At 48.7% G+C, this 18,501-nt stretch overlaps 1 protein-coding gene and 1 pseudogene across 1 annotated transcript; one reads left to right on the top strand and one right to left on the bottom strand.

Annotated features, from left to right (window-relative positions):
- The window catches only part of LOC131571824 (zinc finger protein 345-like), a 527,132-nt pseudogene that overhangs the window by 342,549 nt on the left and 166,082 nt on the right, over positions 1 to 18,501 (bottom strand).
- LOC131571879 (olfactory receptor 14J1-like) lies at positions 3,869 to 4,801 on the top strand. Its single transcript, XM_058824634.1, has one exon. The coding sequence runs from the start codon at positions 3,869 to 3,871 to the stop codon at positions 4,799 to 4,801; it is 933 nt and encodes a 310-aa protein (XP_058680617.1).

Genomic DNA, 18,501 nt, shown 5'->3' with positions numbered 1-18,501 from the left:
CAATGGCCTCGTGGTCTTGGAATATCATGCCCTGGAGACTTAAGATGGAAGGAGCCTGAACGTGGCTTGGCAGCCGGATCATCCTCCCTCCATCTTGGCTCCTCCACTTCCTGCAACCGCAACCTTCTCTTCTGCCCTGAACAAACCTCCAGACTCCATCCCCACAACTGTGGGTCATGTCCCTACTGTCAATCATTCCACTTTCACCCTGGGCAATGCCTCCAGAACTCTACCCCGGAAGTCTGCCATCGTAAATCAAGGCCCTTCCTCCCCAACACTTGACAAAATGGCAGTGCCCTTTGCCTCACCCTCCGGCAACAATATAATCCCATGGTCAAAGATACTAAACCCACCTGTCACACTATTTCTAATCCAAATGTTTCTCCTCCAAGTTATTCTTCCTCCCCGGAAGACAGTTTGGATTCCCCAGAGCCACCTTTCCCCTCAACCCCAGAAGGTCCCTAGGAAAGGATTCTGAAGGAAGCAGTTAAGGAAGGACACTGGCAAAGAGTCTCAAAACCCCTCATTGCCCCCGGTATGTTATGAAAGAAGGGGGCAGAATCCCAGGTATCAGCCATTGGTTTACAGGGAAATCAAGGATCTGTGTAGGGCAGCTAAAGACCATAGGAAGGACTTCCTTTATTTTAATGGCCTAATGAGGGCCATGTTTACAGCACATCATAACTCCCTGTGATTTAAAATATATTATGACCATGTTGTTGTCTCCTACAGAATACAACCTGTGGAAAGGGGGATGGAAGTGTATACTAAATCAGTTAATAGGAGACTATGCTAATAATGAGACAAGGGTGGATCTGGCAATCAACCATCTAGCTTGAGAAGGACAGCAAAGCCGACCAGATGATCAAGCAGCAGGTGTCCCCAGAGAGGTAGTGGATGATATCAAAGAGATGGCTTTGCAAGCTTTAATCCAGGTCTCAAATCATAGTACCCCCAATTTGGACTACCTTGGGTGGCTGCAGCTAAAGCTTTAGGACAATCAGACCATCTTGGGTGCCTGTTAAGTAAGCAAACCAATGCTACTCCCTCACATTGAGTGGCCTGCTCTCAGACACAGAGACCATCAAACATGCCACCTTGCAGAACAGCGATAGAATTTTTATTCTGGGCACATGGGCATGGCTGTGTAGACTCTGAGGGCATGTGTTGCATGAACCCCTCCAGCCACAGGGAGTCAATCCCCAAGAGCATTCAAGTACTGAATGAAGAGTTCAAGAAGCTTCAAGTGGAAAACAAAGACTGGGTCAATGAACTCTTCCAATCCAAGGGACTAAAGGGTTGGATGATATCTATCTAAAACAGGACATTTATTTTCTTAGCTGTTGTTGTATTGTCTCATGTTTGTTTGGATGCTTTTAGAAAGTCTTACAAAATTCTTTTAGTTCCATCTTGGTAGTAAAAGAGAAAGAGGGAAGATACCCAACACAGGCTCCTTATGGACTCCTTGGAGGAGAGAACTGGAGGTCAGGATGGCACAAAAACCTCTCAGAGACTCAGTGTGGGCAAGGAAATTCTTAAAAGTACCTAAAAGTATTCTTAAATCCATAAAGAACATTAAAAACCTTAAGTATCTAAAGACATTAATGAGCCCCACTGAGTGTCAGTACAATGCTCTCCAGGGACTCGTTAAAGCAGAGAATTGGGGCCATGATTGCACAAACCTCTCAGAGACTCCAAGGCAAAAGACAAACCCAAAGACCTTTCAAAAACCTGCAGTCCCTAGAGGGACCATGAAGGAGCCCCCAGGGCCATTCCTGAGCAAGGCTCCCCAGGGACTCCTTCCAGCAGATCCTTGAGGCCACTGGGATGTGGGCTAGAGGGGGATGCTGAGGGCAGGACAAGGGGCTGACAGTGCCCAGCCTGGCTGGGGCTGTGCCAGAAGGCCCCAGGGCCTCAGGACAAGGTGTCTCCTCACAGCCCTTGGTGGCACAGACCCTGCTGTGCCCCAGGGCACCAAGACTTGGCTTCTCTTTGTCCCCACCTGTCGTCACTGCCTCCAGTTCTCTGCTCTGCCTGGGGCCTGGGGACACTTTCTCATTTGTGTTCCTCAGTGGGACCCATTAAAAGTCCAAGAAAGTTTGGAGTTGGATTCTGACTTGGAGTTCTGGAGAGGTTTCTTCAGCTCCCTCTCAGGGACTGATGTTCAGGGCCTGAGCACAAAGCCCCAGAGGCTCATTAAAGTCCTAGTGCTGTGTCTGTGCTGGTGAGCTGGGCTGGGCTCCTGGCACAGAGGCAGCTCCTGGTAACCAAGAGGAGCTTCAAAAGCACATTTCTCTTGATGAGCAGCTCTTCTGCCAGCCCAGCAGGGCTGGGGCACTGCCTGCTGCCATCCTGGGCACAGCACAGAGGCACAGAGAGCTTCAATCAGTCAGGGCTCGGAAGGAGCTGAGAAGTGCCTGGGGCAGAATCACTGCCAGCCGTTGGCACAGGAACCTCTGGCTGCAGGAAAATGCAGCTGCAGCACCTGCAGTGAACTCCTAAAGCTGGAACATCCCACTGCCTACAGACTCTGTGAGTGCAACTCTGGGTATTTCTGGTGCAGGGGAGGTGAAATGCTCGTGAAGGTCTAAAATGCTGAGGGGTTCTGATCAGTCATACAATATTTCCAAGATAAAGATTTTGGCAAACAAAAGGACATTTCCTAATACTTTGTACTCAGTTTCCTACTAGTGGAGAATGGGAGGGAGGAGAGATAAATATTAAAGTTTGATTATGAATTTTGACAAATTCCTGAGACATCTGAACTGTTACTTTTAGTGATCAATAAGTTCACAGAGATTTGGGGTCTGTGAGTGCTGGCAAGGAGTGATCAGGCACAGGGAAACACCTGCAGGAGGGAAATCTCCAGGAAGCAGAGGGAAGATCAGGCAAGGAGAGAAAACAAAACCCAGCAATGCTGTGGCAGGGAGAGTTTAGAGATGCCCACAGGTTCCACTCCAGTGCAGCCCCTCCCTCTGAACAAGCCCCCTCCCTCCTGTGCCCCCAGCCAAGCCTGTGCCCTCAGGGCTGGGGCTTCAAGGCGTGCAGCCCCTCCTGTGCAGGCAGAGCTGCAGCAGAGCCGTGGGGCAGCTCTGCAGCCCCGGGCCCAGTTCCCTCTGCAGAACACAGGGCTGGGAGCAGCTGCCCAGCACTGGGGGCTCTGGCAGGGGGCACAGCTGGCTCAGGGTGACGCTGTCCCCAGTGCCCGGCTCTGGGCAATGCTGTCAGTGCAGCCAGGGAAGGAGCTGCATCTCCCTCAATCCAATGCCAGCATAAGGACACTTGGGAGTCTCCCTGAGATTTCAGTCCATGCTGGGAGCTTCAATCCAGGGTGCAAACCTGTCCTAGAGCATCTCTGAGTTATGAGATTGATGGGGAAAGGCAGAGGTGTTGTGACACAGAAAATGCTGCTGGGTTGGTGAAATGAGCAAAGTGAGTCCTTGGCTACAAATGTGGAGCTGGGCTGTGGTGGATGCACCTGCTCCCAGCAGTAGGTGGTGGCATTTTAAGGGAAGCATAAGAAGGTGGTCACCTTTCACCTGCGAAAGTTTAAAGCCCAAAGAAACTCTGAACAGGTCAGAATGACAGACCATCTCTCCTCAGTCTGCATTCATCTCCTTGACCCAGGGAACTCACTCTGTTCTCCCTGAGGGCCTCAGACATGCTTATGTTTTTATATCCAAAACAACCAGCAGAGACATGGGGGGAGCTTATAAAGAAAACTTGAGAACTCTTAAACATTAAAGACCATGTCTGTGTGTTACCAAGGAGGATGTATGGGAAATGGCCATGATTTTGTTTACAGGTACCTCCCCTAAGTCTTTACTGTCTTTCTCCATGAACAGGTCCCCATGTGCAGCCCCAGCAAATGTCCAACAGCAGCTCCATCAGGCACTTCCTCCTGCTGGCATTGGCAGACACGCGGCAGCTGCAGCTCCTGCACTTCTGCCTCTTGCTGTGCATCTCCCTGGCTGCCCTCCTGGCCAACGGCCTCATCATCAGCGCCATAGCCTGCGGCCACCACCTGCACACGCCCATGTTCTTCTTCCTGCTCAACCTGGCCCTCACTGACCTGGGCATGATCTGCACCACTGTCCCCAAAGCCATGCACAATTCCCTTTGGGACACCAGGGACATCTCCTACACAGGATGTGCTGCTCAACTCTTTTTCTTTATGTTCTTCATTGGAGCAGAGTTTTATCTGCTGACCATCATGTGCTACGACCGCTATGTGTCCATCTGCAAACCCCTGCACTACGGGACCCTCCTGGGCAGCAGAGCTTGTGCCCACATGGCAGCAGCTGCCTGGGCCAGTGGCTTTCTCTATTCGCTGCTGCACACGGCCAATACATTTTCCCTGCCCCTGTGCCATGGCAATTCCCTGGGCCAGTTCTTCTTTGAAATCCCACAGATTCTAAAGCTCTCCTGCTCCAAATCCCAACTCAGGGAAGTGGGACTTCTTGCTGTCAGTGCCTGTTTGGTATTTGGCTGTTTTGTGTTCATTGTTTTCTCCTATGTGCAGATCTTCAGGGCTGTGCTGAGGATCCCCTCTGAGCAGGGACGGCACAAAGCCTTTTCCACCTGCCTCCCTCACCTGGCTGTGCTATCCGTGTTTATCAGCACAGCCACATTTGCCTATTTGAAGCCTCCCAACATTTCCTCCCCATCCCTCGATGTGGTCCTGTCAGTTCTGTACTCAGTGGTGCCTCCAGCCCTGAATCCCCTCATCTACAGCCTGAGGAACCAGGAGCTCAAGGCTGCAGTGTGGAGACTGATGACTGCATGCTTTCAGAAACATTAAACTGCTGGGCAATATCTGCAAATAACTTGTAATCAAAGTCATCTTTGCTACTTCTTTTTGGCTAAACTGTGGTGTGGAGAGTATTATTAATAATTGGTTAGCTGAGAAAGGCCACGCTGAAATAATGCCGCTGGTTAAGCTGAAAGACAAAAGCCAGCAGTCAGCAAGCTAAAAGGAAAGGTCAGCAGTGACCTTGCTGCAACATGAGGAAAGGGAGTAGAGATATTCCTGAATATATCCTGAGAATATGTAGAAAGTATCAAAAGTAGAACCATAGGAATGCAGAAGTAGGCGTAGATGCTGATATGTAAGCTGACCAATCCTGAGCTCAACTTTTGCAATATGTATGAAGCTCATTATTAACTGTATTTAACCCGCCGTACTGATCAATAAAATTGGGCCTATGATGATCAACGGATGTCTGGGTCTCCTTCCGTCGACAAATGGTGGAGAATGCGGGCATAACCGAATCTCTGCCCTTTTTCTCGATTAAAAGAAAAAGGGATTACGCCACAGTCGGGAAGTTGGGTTTGGGTCCCGGCAGCAGGGACGGTGCCGGAATTTGAAGCACCCTTAAGGTTCACAACGGTGGACTTAAGCCAATACGTGCCGCGGGAGCCTGGAGAGCTGCAACAGCGCGCGCTGATTAATAGGTATGGATAGGCAAGCGGCATATGATTTATTTACCGCCTATTTAGAGCGGCGTGGGATAAAAGGGATAGATTTAAAAAAGGAGTTACCAGGGTTATTAGCCTATGGCCATGCTAAGGGTATTTTTTCTAACCCTCATACAGTTCATGAGCTAGCAGAGTGGAAGAAGTTTGGGGAAATATTGTGGGATACAGTGTTGGACGATGATAAGTCAGCAAAGAAATTCGGGAAGTTATGGCGGGTGGTGTATAACACATTACTGCAGCAGGTCTCTGAGAGAAAGGCAGCAGAAAGGGCAACAGAAGCTTATAGGAGGAATATAGGGTATGGTCGTGAGGATGATCCCCTGGCACCTTCTGTAACTAAGATACTTATGCCTAAGGGTCCCCAGGAAAGTAGTGTGGAAGATTTTCCTATAGGCGCAGTGGAACCGTCTGCACCTTTCCTGTCTGAGGGGGAGAGCGAGTCGGATGGTGGGGGTAAGAGCAAACCAGCTTTGCCTCCGCCACCGGCTTCGGGCGGGTCGGACGGTGGGAGTGGGAGCAAGCCAGCTTCGCCTCCGCCACCGGCTTTGCCTCCGCCGCGTCACCCGAGTGAGCCGGCTCCGGTATCACTATCGGTTCCAGCAGGGGGGCTGATTGCCCCCCGTGGGCCGTCTCAGCTTGAGCCGGCTCCGGTTTCACTGTCAGCTCCAGCGGGGGGGCTGCTTCCCCTGCTTCCCCCGCGCGAGCCAGCCTCTGCTTCACTGCCTTCCCCGTGCGAAAACTCGGTGTCTGCACCGAAGCGCCAGCAGCATAGCACCCTTAAAGAGCCAGATCCCATCCCAGGGGCACACCGTGATCCATGGGGGGAGATGGCTAAACAGAGGAGGGAAGCTTGGGCTGCTTTGGCGAAAGAAGTAATGCAAATGGGGGATGGTGAGGCGGTGGAAATAGCTTCTAGTCTTGCATGCCCAGTTACATACACACCACACTATGATGCACAGGGGAACCTTACGCATAATATAGCAGAATATACTCCCTTAGATTGGAAGCTGTTAACTCAGCTACGTTCTACGGTTAGTCAGTTTGGAGTAAAAAGTGAACCTGTTAAGCAAATGCTAGATTATCTTTTTAATACTCAGGTTTTATGTCCTAATGATTTAAGAGGAATAGTTCGGTTGATATTCACTCAGCATCAGCAGTTGTTGTTTAATGCACATGACCCATTACATGGAGTAACAGTAAAGGAGCTGATGGGCTTAGAGGCATTTTTACGTACAGAGGCACAGATGATATCGGGAGAAGATAAACTTAGGGAGTCTATGTGGTTAGTGAGTGCTGCAATAGACATGGTTAAAGAGCCAGGAGGGTTACCGGTTTATATGGGCATTAAACAAGGTAGAGAAGAATCATTTGGAAATTTTATCGATAGAGCAGCTACTGCTATAGATCGGGCTGGTGTTGCAGGACACTATTGAAGTAGTGTGCCTTGCAAAATAGCAATCCAGCAACCCAAAGAGTGTTAGCTGCTTTAGGGACAAATTGGGCTATTGAGGAAGCATTAGAGTGAATGGCATTAATGCCAACAGCTTCACAGGCATTTATAGTAGTAGCCTTAAAAAGGAATTAGGATTAGGGTTGCAAAAGCATAGTCTACTCAAAATCAGGTGTTAGCTGCTCTTGCTCCTCTCCGAAGCGGCTCACTGGTGGTCACGTAAGGAGGCTCGAGACCATTCATCAAGTGTTACCGATGCGGCAATGAGGGACAGACGCAAGTTGCCGCCGTGTCATCGGAGACACCAGCTGCTGCCGCAACATCGTTGCTACCTCCTGTCTGCAACCCGCAACAACAGGGAGCCTCGGCTTGGACTTATCAGAAGCAGTAGACGTCACACTAATGACGAACCGGCCTGAGAGGATACCCACTGGAGTAAAGGGTCCTCTTATATTAAATGGACAAACATGTGGAGCATTATTGCTGGGATGTTCTTCTACAACTATGTTGGGATTATTTGTTTTGCCTGGTGTTATCGATGCAGACTTTACTGGGGAAATACAAATCATGGCTTACACCCTTTATCCTCCGATTAAAATTACAAAAGGACAACGCATTGCACAATTGGTACCACTGTCACAAATGACATCAGGAATACAATCATTTACGGGACAAACACGGGATGAAAAAGGTTTTGGCTCTACTGGTGTTACACTTTTAACTGTGGATTTACAAAATAGACCAAAGCAAAAGCTTGGAATTACTTATGGGCATCAAAGCATTACCCTTTATGGATTATTGGATACAGGAGCAGATACTAGCATCATTTCTCCAGAAGCATGGCCACAACACTGGCCTCTATTTCCCTCATCAAACATGCTCACAGGAGTGGGAGGATTTACACTGGCAAGCAGGTCGCCGTCTTGTCTGTGTGTATTGAGAATCAACAAATATCTGCTGTGTTTTCAATTGTTCAACTGCCTCCTACAGTTTCTTGTTTAATTGGAAGGGACATTTTAACACAATTGGGAGTGGTGTTAACTAATCAACACCCTTTGGGGTAATTGCCATTGCTTGGACTTTCCCCATTCCACTCACCTGGAAAACAGATACACCGGTGGTGGTTAAGCAATGGCCATTAAAAGGGGAGAGTCTTATGCATGCCCATGAATTGGTACAGGAACAATATACAAAAGGGCACCTACGACTATCTACAAGCCCTTGGAATACACCTATTTTTGTAATCAAAAAGAAATCAGGGAAATATCGTTTGATACACGATTTGAGGGCTGTGAATGACCAAATGGAACCAATGGGAGCTTTACAGCCTGGTCTTCCAAATCCAGCTATGATTCCAGAACACTGGCCACTTTTAATTATTGACCTAAAGGATTGTTTTTTCACTATTGGCCTACATCCTGATGACATGAAGAGATTTGCTTTCACTTTACCAGCAATAAATCGTGGAGAACCGGATAAAAGATGAATGGATGTCTCTTCCGCAGGGCATGCGCAACTCTCCCACTTTATGTCAGCTTTATGTTGATGCTGCTTTACAGCCACTACGTCGCAAATGGCCAGCAACTATAATATATCATTACATGGACGATATTTTGTTTGCACAGCAACAGCCATTCTCCTCTTTACAGATTGAAACCATTAAAAATACTCTTGCTGCATATTCACTTGTTATTGCTGCAGAGAAAATTCAGGCTACAAAGCCCTGGAAATATTTGGGATGGACTCTGATGGATCAAATAGTAATACCACAAAAATTGGAATTACAATTGGACATTAAAACTTTACATGATGCACAGAAGTTGCTGGGAGACTTACAGTGGCTGAAGCCTATTGTGGGAATACCAAATCATTTACTAGAAGCCCTACGGCCTTTGTTAAAAGGCGTGGACCCTACTACTCCTGTACACCTGACAAAGGAGCATCATCTTGCCTTGCAGCAAATTAGTAACTGTGTACAGCAAGGGTATGTGTCTCGTCGACAACTCGACCACCCCATTGACCTTACTATCTGGAATAGCCCTTGCCACTTGCTTGGTGCTCTCTCTCAGTTGCAAAAGAAAACGGGGGAGATACGGGTGTTGGAATGGTTGTCACCACCACTGCAACATAAGAAAACAATATCTTCAAAAATTGAACAATTGGCTGCATTAATCAAAAAGGGGCGTCTCAGAATTCTTGAAGTGGATGGTAGAGAACCTGCTACTATTAGATTGCCTATGGAAAAAGAAACCTTGGACTGGTACTTGATTAATTCAAAGAATTTACAAGAAGCATTATTGATGTCACCTGCTAAAGTAGAGACTAGTAAATTAGTGCCTAGAGTTTTGCAATGGATGACAGAATGGAACTGGATTACTCGACCTTTGAGAGAAGAACGCCCCATAGAAGGAGCTATTACAGCTTTTACGGATGCAGGAAAGAAATCAAGGCGTGCTGCTGTTACCTGGCAAGAAAAGGGACAATGGAAGCATCAACTCCTCACAGCAGACCCTGCAGATAGCTTACAAACTTTGGAATTGTTAGCAGTAGTATGGGCGGTATCCAACTTACAGGAGCCTTTAAATGTGGTCACAGACTCTATGTATGTTGCAGGAGTAGCCAAACGAATAGAGGAAGCAGCAATTAAGGAAGTGAATAATAAACGATTGTATGAGTTACTGATACAGTTAAGGAAGGCTTTACGAGAAAGAAATGCAGCATATTCTGTGATTCATATTAGGAGTCATAAGTGGTCTGAAGGTTTAGGAGAAGGGAATGAACGTGCAGATAAATTGGTTACCCTACCCATTGATAATTCTTGTCCTATTGACAAGCACACATTGGCCAGAGAAGCACATAGTAGATATCATCAAAATGCAAGAGGTTTAGCAAAACACTTTGAGCTGAGTTTGTCAGAAGCCAAGGCCATTGTCAGAGCATGTCCAACATGTAGTTATCATAATGGTGGGATAGGTCTAGGCATCGGGGTTAATCCTCGAGGTTTAGAAATAAATGAGAAATTGCAAATGGATGTTACACACATAGCCAGATTTGGTAAAGTCAAGCATGTGCACGTCACCATAGATACATATAGTCATTACATATGGGCTACGGCTCAGGCAGGAGAGAAAGCTACACATGTTATCAGACACCTGTTAAGTTGTTTCGCTGTTATAGGAGTTCCAAAGAGTATTAAAACCGATAATGGTCCAGCTTATGTAAGTGCTAGGGTTCGGAAATTTTTGAATCAGTGGTCTGTTAAGCACGTGACAGGTATTCCACACTCTCCTACTGGACAGGCAATAGTGGAAAGAGCAAACGGTACCCTTAAGCAGTATATTGAAAAACATCAAGATTTGGCAGATCCACAAGCATGTTTGGCTAAGGTTTTGTATGTGATTAACCATTTATGCATTTTTGGGGAAGATGATACCCCCCCTGCAATGAAACATCATCCGAGGTCAGGTCAGGAAAATACCAAGGAAACAGAGGTCTGGGTTAAGTATAAGAACCTGAGTACAGGATTATGGGAAAAACCTGCAAAAGTATTATATTGGGGTCGGGGGTATCTTTGTGTTTCCTCACCTACAGGGCCTTTGTGGGTGCCTGCTAAGTGGACTAAACCTGTTTTTGATGCAGCCTCTGGTGGATCGCCTTACGGAGGAGGACAGGGAGCGACTGGGGAAGAAACTGCTTCTAGTCCTACAACCACTACTGTTACAATTGAAGGGGTACTCGGAAGCGGTGGACAGAGCACTGACACGTCACTATTGGACAGCCCAGGAGCTGATTGGTTTTATTGACTCATTATCAACTTTTCATTTAACGAATCCAGCGAAACTACATTGTCTTGACTGTTACAATCCACATTGTGCTGCCTGGATAGCCCTACGTTGTGGGGGTTGTGAAAGAACTTTTTGGATAGAACAATCACTATTGTGGGATTTGTGGTGTCATACTTGTGAACAAGAGCACACGTGGGGTAAAAGCTGGCAAGATGATTTAAGGAGACAAACAGGGCAAAATGCATATATAGCTTTAAATCTTTATGAGTCTCCTGAACAGAAAATTCTTGCTTATTATCGATGGGAAGTACAATGTATTGTAAATAGAATTAAGGTTCAAAGTAAATCACGTATAGTTTCTATAAGGTGTAGGAAATTAGTGCCTTTAACACAGCATTCAATTGTAGGACCCTTCAAAGGGGATCCTGATAGAGCATTAGATTGCTGCATTGACAAATTGCAAAAATTGAGTTTGCAAGTGGCAGGACCAGTGAAATCAGGAGCAGCAAGATTAAAGACAGATAAGAAAAAGAAGGCAAAAGGGGAAGGGTCTCATTTGAATAAGGGTATCAGTGATTGCTAATTAATTTTCTATGATTAGAACACTTTTACAGTGGTGGGACCCTCGGGAAGATATAGTTGTTGAGGAGGATAACGAACAAGAACTACGATTACGAAATAAGATACGCCTTGTGTTAAAGAGAGACCTTGAGCTGTTAGCCTCATATAGTAAAAAGGCAGAAGAGGCTTTGCGATCACCACCATTGAATTGGTTGCTTTGGATTGAAGAACCACAATTTCATACTGGTCCTTACTTATATTCAGTTCCTTGTTATGTTTGCAAAAGGGATAATGATAAGTGCTATGCATGGGTAGCTTTGCATTGTGCAGATTGTAATCAGGTTTATTGGTATTCACAGAGGTCAGTGGATTTATGGTGTAACCCTTGTTCTGGAAGGTGGATTCGAAATTATTTCTGGGTTAGAGCTCTTGAACGAAGTACTGGCCTGCCAGGACGGACAGGATTACAGCTTTTTGAGAGTGCAGAACAAGTGATTATAGCATATCTTAGGTGGAAGTTGCAGGAAAACCTTAGAGTATTTGAAATTACTAAAGCCTCACGCATCATAGCAGCTCGCTGTAAAGCTGATTTGCCTTTAAACTTACGTCATGCTATACTTGTGAGCAAGGATGCTGATTTAGAATTAGATCAGTACATTCAAAAATTAACTCAGCCCTACAATAGACAATCAAACAAACCAGGGAAAAGACAGCGAAGAAAGGAAAAACAACGCAAGCAGAAGGAAGAAAGGGAGAAGCAAAGCAAGCAAAAAGAAAAATGAGGTTTTGTTCTTGTTATACTGCTCAATGCTGTAGCAAGTGAAGCAGTAGGAATAACACACTTTAGTCAACCAAGGGAAAATTTATGGGTGACACTTGCTAATCAAACTAACCAATCATCACTTTGTCTTAGTCTTGGAGGAGTCACTAACCCATTTCGAACATGCCTGGTGGGACTTCCGGTGTGGTCTCCTGGAGAATTTTGCAGTTTGATAAACAACCAAACCTTATGTATGTCTAACATGTCAAACATCACCTTGCCAGTGCAACAAGGGTATACTGCAGGTCAGAGTGATGGCTATCGTCAATGCTTACTAATCCAATCACTTAACACCTCTTTGCATTCTCCTCCTGAGGAATTGGATCTTTTTGGAAGTACAAATGCCAGCGTATCTAACACTACAGCTGGTGGATGGTTTAGCTTCAGACTTTTGGGTGCTCAGAATTTAAACCAACCTAAAGAAACATGGGCCACCCTAGATTCATCCCTGAATGTGAGTGAATTCTCTCCACAGCATTACAATCAGTGTAATGGCACAAATATCACAGCACCAATGAAATTACCCTCAGGAATATTTTTGATTTGTGGAGACAGGGCGTGGAATGGCATACCAGCTAAACCACAGGGTGGACCCTGTTATTTGGGAAAATTGTCACTGTTTCACCCTAATGTGTCCTTGCTAATGCAGCTGAGTCAAAATTCAAACAGGAAAAAACGTAGCATACATGACTTAGACTGCAGCAAGACAGGAGATCCACGGTTTTGGGGCACATTCAAACAGGTGGTGGTTTCAACTATCATGCCAGGAGGATCTGCCAATAAAGCTATGAATTTAGCAAAACAATTAGGATGCTGGGCAAGGGATGAGTTGAACAAGACATCACAAATTTTAGACATGTTAACTGCAGATGTGCAAAGTGTTAACCATGCTGTTTTGCAGAATAGAGCTGCTGTAGATTTTTTGCTCTTAGCACAAGGGCATGGATGTGAAGAGTTTGAGGGAATGTGTTGCATGAATCTGTCTGATCATTCGGTGTCCATTCACACTAAGATAAAAGAATTGCAACAGGGACTTCACAAACTTAAGGAAGAAGACGGTTTAGGAATTGACGAATGGCTTAAAGGCTTAGGACTTGGACCGTGGCTGAGGAACCTTGTGATCTATGCTATAGGCCTGCTGAGTGTAATCTTACTGTTTTTGCTTATTTTGCCTTGTATCTTTAACTGTATTCAAAATATGGTCAGCGTACAATAGCAAAAACATGGCAAACTAATCTCCTTGCGCAAGAAGAAAACAGGGGAAATGTGGAGAGATTTATTAATAATTGGTTAGCTGAGAAAGGCCACGCTGAAATAATGCCGCTGGTTAAGCTGAAAGAGAAAAGCCAGCAGTCAGCAAGCTAAAAGGAAAGGTCAGCAGTGACCTTGCAGCAACATGCGGAAAGGGAGTAGAGATATTCCTGAATATATCCTGAGAATATGTAGAAAGTATCAAAAGTAGAACCATAGGAATGTAGAAGTAGGTGTAGATGCTGATATGTAAGCTGACCAATCCTGAGCTCAACTTTTGCAATATGTATGAAGCTTATTATTAACTGTATTTAACCCGCCGTACTGATCAATAAAATTGGGCCTATGATGATCAACGGATGTCTGGGTCTCCTTCCGTCGACAGACTGGGACCTGTTAAGCTTGGTGGGAAGGCGGTGTTCCTCCTGGCATGCTCTCCAGAAGGTATCAACTTCCTCTGGTGGCATCTGCTGTGTAGTGATGACAATATGAAAGAGCAGTGCCACAAACAGTTGCTCAGAATAAGGGATCATGGCCTTTTTGCACTCAGGCACCTGGACAGTCACCCAGAGCACCAGAGCTGCCTGCAAAAGAAGCAGCCCAAGACAGCGCTCAGTGCCAAGGCATCCATGGGGCAGGGCCCAAGGGCAGATGCAGGAGGGGCAGCATCAGGCTTGGTGCCCCCTGAGCCTGCCCCTAGACCAGGTTTCAGCCCAGTGACTCCGGCACCGAAAGGACTGAGAGCTACTGGAGAGGCGACCTGGGGGTGAGCATGGGCCCAGAAACTCACAGCCAGGGCAAAAACGTCCCTGTCGTCCCCATCAGAGGTGCATTCGCTGTGCAGTGGCCAATCCTCCATTACACGGAGCAGTGTTGGACGCACTCTCTCCATTGTTGGTTGTGACGAGCCAATGGTTCTCCATATGATTGCAGCAGCTCTGTGGGATCAGAGCTCTGTGTCAGGGGCATCTCAGTCACAGTACCTTGCCCTGTGCAGCTGTGGGAGTGCAGGTGAAAGAGCCCCGGTGCCCTGAGGGGCAGGGGGGGAGCATTGGCAGCAGGCTTGGGAAACAGAAGGGCCCGAGGGTCCTGGACCTCTGTGCCTGTCTGGCAGAGCCCATAGCACAGGCTGTGCAGGGCCATGGGCCCTAAAGGCTGGTGAGCCCTGAGCTCTCCAGGCACGTAGGCCCCGTACCTGTCACATGTTGGGGCACAGCGCAGGAGGGTGAGCACCACGTCAGCAGGCTGTGCTTCAGCCAGCCTCACAATGTCCCTTTGCAGCCTGGCATCCACAGTGCCCTGGGACAGTAGAGTCTGGTGGAGGTTTCTTACGATGGCTGGCACCTGGAGGAGGCATGGGGTAGATTTTGAGTGCTCTCCTAGGGAGCAACTTCCTCAGCTTCCCCCAAGAAGTGCTTCCCTTCCTGCCACACTGTGCTGGCCTCAAAGGCTGAGGGGGCCCAGTGACCATGCCTTGAGGGGACACACAATCCTGGCAATCCTCCAGGCCTGGCCCCAGGCTGCTTACCTGCTGCTGAGAAGGAACAGCACCCTCCTGGAAAAAATCCTTAGTGGGAACATGAATCCCAGTGAGAGTGGGCCTGGTGAGAGTATTTGAGATGTCCTCAGTCTCTGCAGTGTTGGTGTTTATGACGGCCACATCCTCAGTCACTGCCTTGTCTGCTTTTGCCCTGTCCTCATTCATTGCAGCCTCAGAGTTTTGTGAGCGCTCAGCCGAATCTGGGCTGACATCAGGCTCTGCCTGGAGCTCGGTCAGCCCTGAGTCAGGCTGGGCTGTGCCCTCAGCTGCTGTGGTGCCGCTCTTTCTACGTCGTCGGATGCGCAGGAATTTCCGGAACACCTGCAGGAGAAGAAAGGGCAGGGAAGCCAGGGATGCTCCGTGGCATGCTCCAAGCGTGGTGCTGGGCTGAGCAGGGACAGCAGGCCAGGCCCAGGTGGGGGTGGCTGCAGGTACCTTCAGGGTTTGGTGCAAGCAGCCACGGCTGGACTTCTGCTCTTGTCTCTTGTCCAGGGCTGCATCTGGCAAAGAGTGAGCACAGCCAGAGCTGAGGTGCTGCGGGAGAGCCTGGAGAAGACAGCCCAGCCCTGCGCTCGCAGGCAGGGAGAGCCCCAGCATGACCCAGGGGATAGAGCACGGCCTTTGTGGGGTGTCTGTCCTGCCCCTGTTTCATCCTGTCCATGGGCATTTCCCCAGGGGATGGGATGGGATGGGATGGGATGGGATGGGATGGGATGGGATGGGATGGGATGGGATGGGATGGGGCCAAGCTGGCTGTACCCATCAGCCCTGTGGCCCAGCTCTGCTACTCACCATCCTGCAGTGTCTGGATCTGCTCTGGATCTTCAGGCTGTTGTGCTGCGGCAGCTCCAGGGCTTCTCTTTTTTTTCCCCCTGAACACTTTCAACATGCCGGGGAATCTGGCTGCCATGTCAGAGTCTGTTCTTGAGGGCGCCTTAAAAAGAGATGCCTCAGGATATCGTCAAGTCAACAATTGCAGTTGTGCCCTCAAGGCACCTGCAACAGGGAAGCCTCAGGAAGGCTGCAGGACAGGAAGCCCTGCACTCTGGTCTTGAGGGCTCCTGCCACAATGACAGGAGGCTCCTCCTAAGTGATTCAAGTGGCCAAATCCCACGGTCGATGGCACTGGCCGCAGGAATGGCAGATGCCTCGGAAAAGCTCCGAGTCACAGAGTCCCGCAGTCTGGCCTCGAGCTCAGCTGCAGGAATAACGCTGCGGAAAAGCACCGGGAGAGACAGAAACGAGTGTGCTGTGTGGGGGCTCCTCACAGCACTGCTCTGTCCTGTTGTGTCCCGTTGGCTGTTCTGAGCACCCGGGCAAGCTTCTATTTCCCACGTGTCACAAAGGTCCCTTGGACACCGGGTTCCATTCCATGCAACGGTGACTGTGCTGCAGCTTGCCACCCAGGGCCGTTGCACAACTGCCACCTGCCCTGGGGCCGCCCCCAGCCCAGCCAAAGTGGCCCAGGCTGGAAGGAATCCCTGGGCCCAGGTGTCTAAGGCAGCCCCACAGGATCTCTTGGAACTGCTGGAAACATCAGCAAATGCTGCCCTGCTCTGTGGGCTCAGGGCATTTAAGAATCCTCACTTCAGGAAAGCTTTACTTCCCATTGCTCAACTCAAGTAGTTCCAAAATTTGCAAACTTGTCCAATTAATAGCCATGGCCAGAGAATGGGAATGGTTTGGATGTTTATTCCCATCTCAAAGCAGCAACTCATTTGCCTTAACATCATCCACTGGAAGTCACTTTACAAAACATAACACTACACAGAGCCAAAAAGAAGGCCATTCTTTGATTTGCAAATGGATTTTGAAGAAGGGATTATAATCTCCTAATTCTCTTAAGGACTAAAAACTGTCAAGGAATGAAAGACCACTCAGTGTTACAAGAGTAACCAGAACAAAGGAGTAGATGGCAAAAGGGCTAATCCTCCCCCAGTACAGATATCTAAGTGGCCAATAAAGTACAACTCTCCCTTCTTGTTCCCTGCAGGAGAAACAGCACCAGTAAAACAAATGGTCACAGATATTCTTTCTGCCCTCCATAACCAAAGCTGTGCTAAAGCACAGATGCTGCCTCCAAACTGACTCAAATTCCAGGCCAGACCTCTCACCTTCCAGACAACTCTTTCCCCAACACGCCCCCCAACAACCACCCCTAAACGCCCCCACAGAAGCCCTCAACTCCCCACCAGGAGCCCCAGCTGTGCCCGTCCCTCCGTAGAGCTTTCCCAGCCTCCAGCAGAGCCCCTGGTTCCCTGCATGTGCCGTGGGATGGCACTCAGGAGGATCTGCTCCAAGGCCTTCTCTGGCTTGGAGCAAAGCCAGGCTGCCAGGCCTGTAGTTCCTGGATCATCCTTGCCAGCGAGCCTTCCTGTGCACGGCTGCTCCATGGGCACATCTGCGCTCAGCTGGGACTTCTCCACTCAACCAGGGCTGCCGGGAAAGGATCCAGAGCAGCCTGGCAAGCTCTTTCTCCAGCTCCCTCTTCACTCTTGGGGGAGGTAGAACATCCCACAGGAAAGCAACTGGTGCCACAAGGAGTGGGTGGCATCAGGCAGCTCAGGACTGATGAGATGCCCCTCAGGACTGCTGTATCCTGAGGTAACACTGCTGGCCATCCCGTGTGTACCTGTAAAAGCTTCAAATCAGCCGCCCCAGCTTCCGGGGCCTCTCTTGGCCAGCACCCTGATGTGGATGCAGGGCTGCTGCCAGGCACTGCTGGGACCCAGTGGCTCAGGACCAGCTTTCTGGTGTCCACGGAGCAGCCCTGACACAGCCAGGGCCATCCCGAAAGCAGACAAATGCTCATGGGTCAGCAGAGAGGAGCAAGGAGCACTGGGCTGCTCTCAGGGTATCTCAGCATGGTGCTCCAGGGGGAGGAGCAGGCTGGCCATCCACATTCAGGGCATCCCCTGCATCAAAAGGATGGGCATTTTGTCCTTTTCATCCCTCCAGCCCATAACCAGGCCTGACATCTCCTCTTCTGGGCTGGAGTTTTTCCAGTTACAGTCAAATTCCCACCAGTTAAACCATAAAGTTTCCTTCATTGTCTGCTCTTCATGATCTTGTTGTCATGCACAACAGTGGACCAAATATGGCAGGGCCTTAGACACGACTTTGGTCCTGACACACAGGCTCCTTGTCCCTCTGCTGGCCTTTAGTGTGCTCAACAAGATTGTGGAACTGCACAGTGCTGTGGAGCTGCGCCTTCAGCACAGGGACCTTTCCAGCCTGACCTGCCCTCGTTCCTCTGGGTCTGTGGGAGAGAATGGCAGCAGGGGCCAGTGTGTCCCAGGGCCCCGGATGTGCTTCAGCTCCACAGGGATGCAGGCAAAGTGAAGAAGCCAAACTGTTTATTAATGGAAGGCGAAGCAAAGGGAGGAGTGGGGAGGGAAGAAAGGGCACGGGCAGGGTCTGAGGGCTGGGGGGAGGCACGGACTTGTCAACAGGCAGGGAGAAGGCAGGAGCTATTGGAGCTTCCCATAGGCTCAGCTGTGCCAATCATCAGCTGTGCCTCAAGCTCCAGCTGGTCTCTTCTGTCTCTTCTGGCCTCTCAAGTTGCTCTCCTCTTCCATGGTGTTTTTAGGACTTTTAGGAGCAATGGTTCTTCTGA

The sequence above is a fragment of the Ammospiza caudacuta genome, unplaced genomic scaffold (genome assembly GCF_027887145.1).
Source record: "Ammospiza caudacuta isolate bAmmCau1 unplaced genomic scaffold, bAmmCau1.pri scaffold_39, whole genome shotgun sequence".
NCBI classification, from domain to species: Eukaryota; Metazoa; Chordata; class Aves; order Passeriformes; family Passerellidae; genus Ammospiza; species Ammospiza caudacuta.
The sequence above is the reverse complement of the archived record's forward strand: the minus strand, read 5'-3'. Positions and strand labels throughout refer to the sequence as shown.

Coding starts and splice junctions, on each gene's coding strand:
- LOC131571879 (XM_058824634.1), top strand. CDS start 3,869: ATGTCCAACAGCAGCTCCATCAGGCACTTCCTCCTGCTGGCATTGGCA.